General features: G+C 37.2%; 1 protein-coding gene across 3 annotated transcripts in view; it reads right to left on the bottom strand.

The window, feature by feature from the left end:
* Nucleotides 1-8,136, bottom strand: part of NKTR (natural killer cell triggering receptor) — a 56,919-nt gene extending 48,783 nt beyond the window's left edge. For 2 of the 3 annotated variants that reach the window (XR_006729796.1, XM_045529856.1), the window contains exons 1-2: nucleotides 8,021-8,131; nucleotides 7,757-7,837 (exon numbers count right to left, since the gene is read on the bottom strand). Coding sequence is in view for 2 of the 3 variants with exons in the window: in XM_045529856.1 (XP_045385812.1) it covers nucleotides 7,757-7,814 (58 nt within the window). In the remaining variant the exon portion in view is untranslated. Of the gene's footprint in view, nucleotides 1-7,756; nucleotides 7,838-8,020 lie in introns of all 3 variants that reach the window. The other variant, XM_045529858.1, reaches the window with a different exon arrangement.
* Nucleotides 8,137-11,460: the final 3,324 nt, after the last annotated feature.

Here is an 11,460-nt window from a genome sequence, read left to right on the forward strand (position 1 = left end):
GCATGACCTTGTCTCAAAAACAAACAAAGAAAAACCTCTATGTAATGATGTACAAATCCTGCAAGGAACCATATTAAACAGTTCACACCACCAATGTCAGAATTCCCTTTGCAACAATCCTGACAGATGAATACCAACAAAGGTAGAAGAACAACAGAAAAGCACAAGGATGCAAACAAAATAGGGAACAGCTAGCCATCTTATGCTAAAGGTAGAAAAGGAGAAAAATTGACTATGCATTTCACTTGGAGTCTTGTGGCTGAAGAAGACTTCTGTTAGACTACTATTTGTTATATATTGTACAAATAATATATGTATATTATTTATTATATATAGTGCTCCTTAATAACAGAAAAAAAGGTGCTAAGAAGTGAACTTTTGCCTCTCAAAGTCCTCATAAAAATCTATACATCCCCATACACGTTTGCCTTCAAGACATCCAATGAAGTCGGGTGTTATTATTAGGATTCTCCAGGTCAAATTCCTAATCAAAGAAAAAAAATTCTCTCTTGCTTACAAGAAACCTGAAAAAAGCCTTTTTCCTCAAATGTGAACAAAAAAAAAGGTTTTATCTACAAAGGTCTGTCTGCATAATACTTTAATATGAAGGTCCCTTACTTGACTCAGTGTCCAGGCTCATGCACATACAATAATTACATGATGTTTCTAAAAATACATATCAGATACTGTGCTATGCACTTTTTTTTTTTTTTTTTTTTTGAGACAGAGTCTCGCTTTGTTGCCTGGCTAGAGTGAGTGCCGTGGCGTCAGCCTAGCTCACAGCAACCTCAAACTCCTGGGCTTAAGCGATCCTTCTGCCTCAGCCTCCCAAGTAGCTGGGACTACAGGCATGTACCACCATGCCCAGCTAATTTTTTCTATATATATTTTTAGTTGGCCAGATAATTTCTTTCTATTTTTAGTAGAGACTAGAGACGGGGTCTCGCTCTTGCTCAGGCTGGTCTCGAACTCCTGACCTTGAGCGATCCACCCGCCTCGGCCTCCCAGAGTGCTAGGATTACAGGCGTGAGCCGCCGCGCCCAGCCTGTGCTATGCACTTTTACAAATACACGCTGCTCTGGAAGAACATGATAATCAGAATTTTGAGAAATACTGCATTATTGAAAGTCACATATAAAAACAACTTTTTCCATGGGAAAGTCGGAGTTAGGTGGACAAAGGAATTTCAGGTAGAATAATTCAGGAATTTCAGTAAGAATAATTTTTTCTTTAGGAATAATGATAATAAAGGCATGTTTTTCGCTATAAAAGGATGTTATAAAACCTAAACATCACTGAAGAAATCCTACAATTGATCACACCTCACTTTTGCCTCACTGTCATTAGCATAATGGTCTTCAAATTACTGTTAAGACAGACAAGAATGATGCAGAGTAGCAGTGCTTTCCAACTGCTCTTCCCTCCTATGCTGCTAGTTCCCCACCTGGTTATCTTATTATAACAAACAGTAGTCTAATTAAAATTGTACTCCTTAATTAATCCATCCCATTAGAGTAAATTCATGTTACAAAAACATACTACATAAGAGAGGTGGTTGTATTATTTATTAAATAATTACTCTTCCCAACAATCTTATTATATAGGTACTATTACACTAGAATCCTATTTAACTTATGAACATAAAAGGTGGAAGTCATTTAAATTTAACCATGCAGGCCGCTGCATCCAGTCACTCTATTCATAAGCTTATGACCCAGGATGAGCTTGATATAGGAGATACATTTCTTGTATTTCCTCAGTACAAATCAGATCCGACATCCCTCTTTCAAAGTTGAACTACCTTGAGTGTGGGTCTAAAGTTTAAAGGGTAATTTTGAATATAAGCAAATTTTGCCATCCTGCTATCTTTGGAACCACATTAAGACAAACCTATATAGTACTTCCATTTTACAAAGATGTCAAATGGCTTGACCAAGGACACAAGTACTACTCAAACATTTGTCTGACACCTATGTTACCTCTTAAAACTAATTTCTTGGTATCTCTTTCAAATACTTTACAACGTTTACTAAGGAAATGTTTTTAACTCTGTTTCTGGAAATCTTAGTTAAGCAAAAACACTCATTTCAACTGCATCCCCATTTTAATCTATTTTGATAAATTGCCAGGGTTTTGTGATATTGTTTGTAGGTCCACATAAAGAAAAGAAATTCCAAAGTCAAAAAGTCCTTTAAAGAAATCACCTGGGTTATCACTTTTAAAAACGAAGTTCAAGGCTCAAACAAATACAAAATGAGCAATGTTCTGTTTCAAAAGGCTGGGGGAGGGGATATAGTCTTCTAAAATTGTCAGTATCATAAAAGACCAAAAAAGGCTGTAGAAATGGAGGATAAAGGGACACGACAGCTAAAGTAATATCTGATGTTAGACTGGATCCTGTAATGGAGAGGGAAGAATGTTATAGATGACTTTTTAGGTCAACTGACAAAAATGAATATAGATGGTAGATTAAAGTATTGTATCAACGTAAATTTACAAAGTTGATAACTGCATCATAGTTATATAAGAGAATATCTCTATTTTTAAGAAATACACACCAAAGTATTAAGGGATAAAGAGCCATGATAATGTAGGTAACTTAATGTCAAATGGTTCAGAAAAAATTATTTGCATACAGAGAGAAAAAGCAAGAGATTAATAAAGCAAATGCTATAAAATGTAAATAGGTAAATCTGGATAAAGGCTAGATGGGCACTTTTTTCATATTTTTATTTTTCAACTTCTTATAAATTTCAAATTACGTGCAGACAAAAGCTACAAAATTTGCAGATAAAGTCCAGCACTTGAGTTTTATAAAAGCATTTGTCCACAACAGCAGTTCTCACACTTTTGGTTTCAGGACTATTCTTTATGCTTAACAATTATTGAGGATTCAAAAAAGTTTTTCATAGGGGTTATATCTATTGATATTTACCATATTAATCTATTTTTAAATAACAGTAATAAACTCATTACATGTCAACATTTTTAATAATTTATATTTTAAAAAATGAACAAAAAATTTAGTGAGAAGAGTAGCACCATTTTAGTTTTGCAAAATCTCATTAATGTCTGACTTTACAGTTTCCTATCTGCTTGTACATTTGATCATAGAGAAGAGGGAACATAAGAAAACAACCCTATAAAGTTATATGTGAATTCCTGGGTTCATCCATAAACTATGCATGTGTGGAGGTGACTCTAAACAGCAGAAAGTGGGTAGGAGTTTGCAGGCTGAACTTAACCAGCATTACTGCCTGCTACAAAAAGATCAACAACAAAAATCGACATTTTCCACAGGATTTAAACTAGACCTGGGGTGATACAACATAATATTAAACATTCCATGACATTATCCAACATTTATCAAGATATAAATAACTAGGAAAATCTCATAAGGAAAAAGACAATAAAAGATGGCAACGTGAGATGACAGATGTTGAAATAATCAAAGACTTTAACGTAGCTATTATAATCATACTCCACAAAATAAGGGCAAACACTCTTGAAGTGCACGGAAAACCAGAAAGCTTCAAGAAGAACCAAAAGGAAATTTTAAAATGGAAAAATACATTAACTGAAATTTTAAGAATCACTGGGTGGGATCAATAGCAGAATGAAGATGACAGGAAAAAAATCAGCAAAGACCAGTTAACAGAAATTATCCTATCTAAAAAACAAAAAAAAGATTTAAAAAATAATAAACAGAGCCTCAAGGACCTGTAGGGCAATACCAAAAGGACTAATATTCATGTCACCAAAGTTCCAGAAGGACAAGAAAAAAAAAAATGGTATACAGAAAACATTTGAATAAATAATGGCTGAAAATGTTCTAAACCTAGCAAAAGACACACACAGATTCAAGGAAGTTAGCAAACCTCAGAGAAGAAACACAAAGAAATTTAAACCCAGACACATCACAATCAAACTGCTAAAAACTAAAGACAAAGTAAAAGTCTTGAAAGCAGACAGACAAGAACAACATATTACACATGGGGGATAACAATTCAAATGACTATGGATTTCTTATCAGAAATTATATAGACCAGAAGGCAGTGGAACATTTTTCAAGTGCTAAAAGAAAATAACTGTGAACCTAGAATTCTATATCTAGTGAAAATACCCTCCAAGAATAAAGGCAAAATAAAATTCTTAGTCGAAGAAAAACTAAAAGAACTTGTGACCAGAAGATCTTTCCTAAAAGAAATGCTAAAGCAAATTCTCCAGATGGAAGGGAGATGATAATGGGGGAATGTGGAACTTTGTGAATGAACAAATAGCAACAAAAATGGTAAATATGTAGGTAAATAATAATAGAGTATTTTTCTCCTCTTAAATTCTTTAAAGTATGTATGACGTTTGAAAGCAAGTTTTCAATGTTTGTAGATGTAATAAATATGACAAATACCATATAAGCTAAGGGGTAAAGGGATGGTGGGATGGTTTCTATGTTTCACCTGAAGTGGCAAAATATTAATTCTAAATACACTGTGAAGTATATAGATCATAATCTCTACAGCAACCAACCACTAAACAAAAACTTTACAGCCATCATCAAAAACATAACAGAAAAATTTTAAAGAATATTAAAACATATTCAAATAATCCCAAAGAGGGCAGGAAAGGGAAACAATAAAAAACAGAGCAAACAAAACCAAACAGTAGACAAATTCGAACATAAGAATAATTATATTAAATGTAAATAAATATACTGACTAAAAGATGGATTGTTAGGTGGGTTAAAAAAAGACTCATCTATTTGCTATCTATAATAACCCCACTTTAAATATGATATAGATAGGTTAAAAGTAAAAGGATTGAAAATGATATACCATTTAAGAACTAAGCTGGAATCGCTATATTCACATCAAAGTAAACTTCAGAGCACGGAAAATTACTAGGAATATAAAGGGTCATAACATAATGATAAAAGGGTCAATTCACTACAGAGACAACAATCCTAAATGTGTATGCACCCATCTAACGAAAGAGCTTCAAAATAAATAAAGAAAAAACTAATAGAACTTAAAGGAGAAACAGACAAATCCACATTATAGTTGGAGACTTCAATACTCCTCTCTTGGTAATCAATAAAGCAAGTATAAAATCAGCAAGGATATAGAGGAACTGGACAACACCAATAGCCAAGTGGATTTAACTGACATTTACAGAACATTCTACAAAAAACCAAGAGAATATATATTGTTTTCAAGTATACATGGGAAATACACCAAAACAGACCATATCAAATCTTAACAAATTTAAAAGAACTGAAATCATTCTAAGTATGTTCTCTCACCATATAGAATTAAATGAGAACTCATTTACAGAAAAATAACTGGAAAATATCCAAGTACTTAGGAATTAAAACACTTCAAAAGCATAGATCGTTAACTTGATACTTTACTTTTAGCATTTAATTCTATAAATATAGAGTGAAATTAAGATATATCCCATATACTTTGATATGTTGCTCAATTTCTTTAAGAAAACTAGAAAAACAGCAAAATCAAAACCAAAGCAATCATTATAAATGAAATAATAGCGGGCAGGTATGGTGGCTCACACCTATAATACTGGCACTTTGTGAGGCCAAGGCAGGAAGATTGCTTGAGGCCAGGAGTTCGAAATCTCCTACAGGGAACAAAAGGAGACACCATTTCTACAAAAAATAGAAAAATTAGCCAGGTGTGGTGCACTCCTATAGCCCCAGCTACTCAGGAGGTTGGGGCAGGAAGATCACTTGAGCCCAGGAATTTGAGGTTGCAGTGAGCTACGATGATGTCACTGCACCTCTACCTGGGGCGCTGTCTCAAAAAAAAAAAAAAAAAAATGAAAGAAAAAAGACCTTGTCTCTTAAAAAAAAATAAAATTAAAAAAAAGGTTGTGTAAAATTTCCAACTATCTACTACTTAGTTAACATACTAAAAAGTGCTAGGGAACAATTATATAGAAGATTAAATCATATGAAATTGCCAATTATCAACTGGTTCAATATATAACAATAAGCACTGCATTCCTTGTTTTTTATATTAAGATTCAGCATTCTCAAGACCACTAGTCACTTCTTTCAGAATGAATTATCCTGGATATTGAGGAGTGAAGTTCACTCAACATGATACTAAACATTCTGGAGATTTTTCACAACACAGGTTATGTGCAAACCTAGGATCTCAACACGTACTAGGAAAGGAATACTAAACATGACTGACTACAGAACCTGTTTTACTTCTACTTTTCAGGAGTCTCCTATTTTTAATTCTTAATAAAAAAAAAAACCCCTGTTATCCGAAGCATGGATTCACTATAGATAAGGATTAAGATCCATCAAGTTTGAAAACATTAAAGAGAGAGAAGGAAAGAAAATTTCTTGAGTTCATCTCATTCCTTCACTCAAAACCCCTTAATATCTTCCTGTCTCACTGAGTCAAAGTCTTACTGGTCATTCCCTACTGCTTTTTTCTCTCCTCTACTCCAGCCACACCGGGCTCCTTGCTATTCCTCAAACATGAAAGAACAGTCCTCTATCACTTAACAATGGAAATATGCTCTGAGAAGTGCATTATTGCATAGCCTATTGCTCGCAGGCTACAAACCTGTACAGCATGTTACTGTACTGAATACTGTAGGCAATTCTAACACAATAATAAGTGTGTATTGAAATATAAAAAAGGTACAGAAAAAATACGGTTTTTATAATCTTACGAGACCAAGTACTAGACCCAGACATCATTACTCCTCAGGGCCTCTGTCAACTGTTTCCTTCTATAAAGAATGCTCTTCTCAAGTAAGGCTCACCTCAACATCTCCTTCAGATTTCTGCTTAAATGACATTTTCTCAAAATGGCCTTGTCTGACCAGCTTATTAAAATAGTACCCTCCTACAAGCCACTGTATTTTTTTCCTTACTTTATCGTCTGTCTTCTCCCAATAGAATATAAACTATAAAACGAAGAAAGGGCTTTGTTGTATTCATTGCCGTTATCTCCAGAGCCTAGAACAGTAGCAGGCTCTCATAAGAATCTGCAGAACAAGATGTTGCACAAAGACAGTGTACATGCCTCCAATTAAAACTTCTGTCACAGATACCAAAAAAAGCTAATAAAACAGTTGGAACCTTGTACGTTCTGCTACTTAGAACGAAACAACTACCCTTTAGAGTAAAATATTTTATTTTCAAAAAAATACACCAATGAATGGTTGGATACCCTAAAGACAAAACAGTAATGCTAAGCGCATGCATGCTGCAATTCTGCTGGTACAGGATGCTTTTTGGTTTATCACACAAGGCTAAGCCATTTTCCCAGGAACCTAGAAATTCTGGCTAAAGATTCTTAAGGGAAAACAGAGGCGGAATTAACTGTTAATGATATATAATTATTAGGAAATACACAATAGATGAGTCTGAACTTCATAGTGCAGAGCAAGATACCAGAAATCGTAAATGGGAATATTGGCACCCTAAAGACACCGGGAGAGAAAAAAAAACTCCTAAAATAATTGCACCCCTTTTTCTTGGCGCCAGTCTGGATATGAGGGCTGAGGCTGGAAGCGCACGGGGGCGTGTGGGGTTTGGGAGGAAGAGGCCCAGACTCCGAGCAGAGTGGGGGTTGCCCTCCTCTACACTGATTTTCTCCCAGGAGGAAAGCGAAAGTTGACTGCGCCCACCAGCTCCCAGAAAGACCTGGGGGAAGGCTGACGAGAGCAGACCCCTCCTCTTCGCCAAGGCAAGCCCAGGCCCCAGTCTCCAGCTCACCCGGCTCTCGGTTGATCTCGATGTCGAAGTGGCACTGCGGCCGGTCCTGCGCCCCCATCGCGACGGAGGTGGCGGCAAGAGCTGGGAGAGAGGGGGAGGAAAGCAGTCACGGAGGGGGCCAAGGCAGGGCTGGGGCGAAGTGCGCGCCACGGCCGCCCGGTGCTGGCCTGTCGCGACAGCGCAGGAGGCCGAGACAGGAGCCCCCTCCCTCCCACGGCCTCCAGGTTCCCATGCAGCGCGCACATATGCGGGCGAGCTCTTCACCTGGCTGGCCTCCAGCCTGAGCGGCCGCCCGTGAGCAAAAGAGAAAGCACCGCCACCGCCGCCAGAGCCCAAAGTCACTAACGGAACGCCACCTCCTCCCCTGGGCACGGCCTCCCAGTGCCACGCTAAACCCCGCGAGAGTCGGGACAAATACCGCGAGAGCACAGTCTAGAATGGGGGGTGGTTAATCGCAGGCGCCGGCGGCGGCGGGGGCGCGCGCACGTGGGCGTGTCTGGGAGCGCTCCACGAGCCTCCGGCCGGCGCTCCGGTGCCCGCGCGGGTCCTCTTTGCCCTGCCCTTCGGAGTCAGTCGCCCAATGTGGGAGCCCTGAATGCGTCTGCGCTCTCTACTCCATCTCATCCTGCCGAGCTGTGAGCGAACGCGCGTCTCCGGGCATCGCGAGACTTCCCTGTTTCTTAGCGCTGTGGACGAATCCTATTGCGTGAGTATTGGAGGTTTAGTAAGCCGGAGTGGCCGTTTGGCTTGTCTGCTTTCTCGCGGGAAGCAGCGGTGATCCTATCCTGCTATGCGACAGTTTGCCTCACTTGAAAGGCCTTTCAGGTCCGGGAGTGCGTTCGTTCCCGCTTTGGTGCGGCGTCGCTGGCTCCGTTCCTGCTCGTGTTCTTACTGGCCGTTCTACGTCTCTTGTGAAGTTTTAGTTCAAGTATCTTGTCCGCTTTTTGAAAGGGTTCTTCACGTGTGAGAGTTCTGAATACAGATGTTTTGTTAAATATATGATAACGAATGTTTTAATCTGGGCCTTGTCTTTCCATTGTTTTCACGTGTTTTCTCCGAAGCAGTTTTTGATTTTGGTGGAGTCAGTTGATCGGTTTTTTTGTTTTATCGTTTGTGCTTTTTCTGTGCTGAAAAGTCTGTGCCTACCTCAAGTTCGTGAAGATTTTCTCCTATGTTCTCATATATAAGTTATAAAACCACAAAGTTTTACCTTTGACATGTAAGTCTGTGGTGTATTAGAATTGATATTTGCTTATGATGTCAGGTAAGGGTTGAAGTTCACATTTTTCCATAGGGGTATACGGTAGTTCCATCACCATGTGTTGGAAAAACTCTTGTATCCATTGCTTTACTTTGACTTTGTGACCATTATATGTGTGGGTCTATTTCTGGAATCTTGTTCCATTGATCTGTGTATCTTTATGTCAGTGCCATGCCTTTGAAAATTTTTTGAATTGTAAAATATACATTACATGGAATTTACCATTTTAATCATTTTTAAGTGTACACTTTAGTGGTATTAAGTACATTCACATTATTGTGCAACCATCGCTACCATCTGTCTACAGAACATTTTTCATCTTGCAAAATTGAAACTCTGCACTCATTAAATAGTAACTCCCAATTCCTCTCTATCCCCAGTTATTGGCAACCATGCTTCTACTGTCTGTCTATATTAATTTGACTACTCTAAGTACCTCATATAACTGGAATCATATGGCATTTGTCTTTTGTGACTGGCTGATTTCACATAGCATAATGTCTTCAAATTTCATGCATGTTGTAGCATGTCAGACTTTAGTTCCCTTTTTGAGGCTGTATAATAGTCCATTAATCTGTCAATCGACATTCGGATTCCTTCTACCTTTTAGCTATTGTGAATAGTACTGTTAGGAATATGGGTATACAATATCTCTGAGACCCCACTTCTGATTCTTTTGGATATATACCCAGAAGTGATCATAAGCTAATTACATTTTTAATTTTTTCAGGAACCGCCATACTGTTTTCCATAGTGGCTGCACTATTTTACATTTCCATCAGCAGTGCACAAAGGTTCTAATTTCTCCACATCGTCACCAACAATTGTTATTTTCTTTTTTTTTTTTAATAATTACCATGCTAATGGATGTGAAGTGGCACACTGTTTTGATTACAGTAGTTTTATATTAAAGTAAATTTAAAAATCAAGTTAACTTAGATAATTTCTCACTTATTTCTGCACCTGAGCCACCTGTATAAAGTGCAGTCAAACCTTTCCATATCATCACATTAGTGCCATCCCTGTCAGAGCTTCTTCATCCCTGAGAGTCCAGTGTCTCTTTCAGAGGAACTGTCTTTGGATTTAACATTTGTAACCTAGGCTGAATTGAGACGCTAGTAGTCCTGGGTCTGATTTTGCTTACAGCTACCAGTTCGCAAAATATGAAATGTACATACCTTTCTGGAGATGAATTGGTAAAGCTAATTTTCATACATAGAGTGGTGAAAGGAAAGGATGGGGAGTGTTGCCCAGAGAACTCAGGAATGAAATACTTAATTTGGGGTACACTTAAGTACTTTAAATGTCCTGGAATTCATTCTTATTTTGACACTCCAATATAGTCTTCCTGCCACTGATTATGTGACCTGGGACAAATCACTTTGATCTCTGAAGTTCAGTTTCTTCACCTGTAAAATAAATAGGATGAAATAACTTCTGTCTGAGGTCCTGCCTTGCTCAGAGATTCTTTTATTGTGTCTTGTGAGTTGAAATTATATTTTAGATGATTTTAAGATTAAGTATTTAATTTGGTCTGTGAGTAAGGTGAAGAAACTGCTAGGACAAGGCAAGTCTAGGACTATTATCTACCAAAATGACTGACATCTCCTTTATTTTCAAGAGTGGTAGAAAATTGATATCCATAGAGTTTACAAACTTGTACTTAATGGCCATGATTACCATGAAGGAGAACCCTTGGTAGTAGGAATTTTCAGGAAATTATTCTGGATGTTTAGTCTTTTAGAGTGGGATCACACCAGAAGTTGGAATTTCAGGGGATAGAACTCTGGCAAACTATTTAATAATCAGGAATGCTAGTGGGTAAACAGATGAAATAGATAATTTTTAGAAAATAGAAATGACCAAAATTGACTTGAAAGAAATAGAAGGCCTGAGTAAACCAATAACCACGGAAGAAAGTGAATTAGTAATCCCAGATCTCCCTCCAAACAACTGTGGAAGACATTTTCAGACAACCAAATGGGAAATTTGATTATAGCCTAGATATTAGATGAGACCAGGAAAATATATTTAATTTTCTTAGCTGTGATAATAAAATTTGGTTATGTAAGAAAATGTCCTTGGTTTTTTAGAGATGCATACTGAAATATGAAAACACATAATATCTTGGATTTATGAAGCTTTAAAATGCTTCATAAAAGAAAAATAAATTTTAAAATGAATATTGAGCAAAATAAACGTAGCATAACTTGTTAATTGTTGCTTCTAGGTGATAGGTATATGGGGATTTATTGAACTATGTTCTCTACTTTTGTGTATCTTTGAAATTTTTTATAATAAAACTTTTAAGAACAAACATGGTCTTCCTTTCCAAAAGACACAAGGTCCAGATTGTTTTGTAGGCAAATTTTATCAGACCCTCAAGGAACAATAATCGGTTTCTCAATCAACATATTTCAGAAAATAGAAAAAGAAAGAGCTA

This window comes from Lemur catta, chromosome 18 (assembly GCF_020740605.2).
Source record: "Lemur catta isolate mLemCat1 chromosome 18, mLemCat1.pri, whole genome shotgun sequence".
Classification (NCBI taxonomy): domain Eukaryota; kingdom Metazoa; phylum Chordata; class Mammalia; order Primates; family Lemuridae; genus Lemur; species Lemur catta.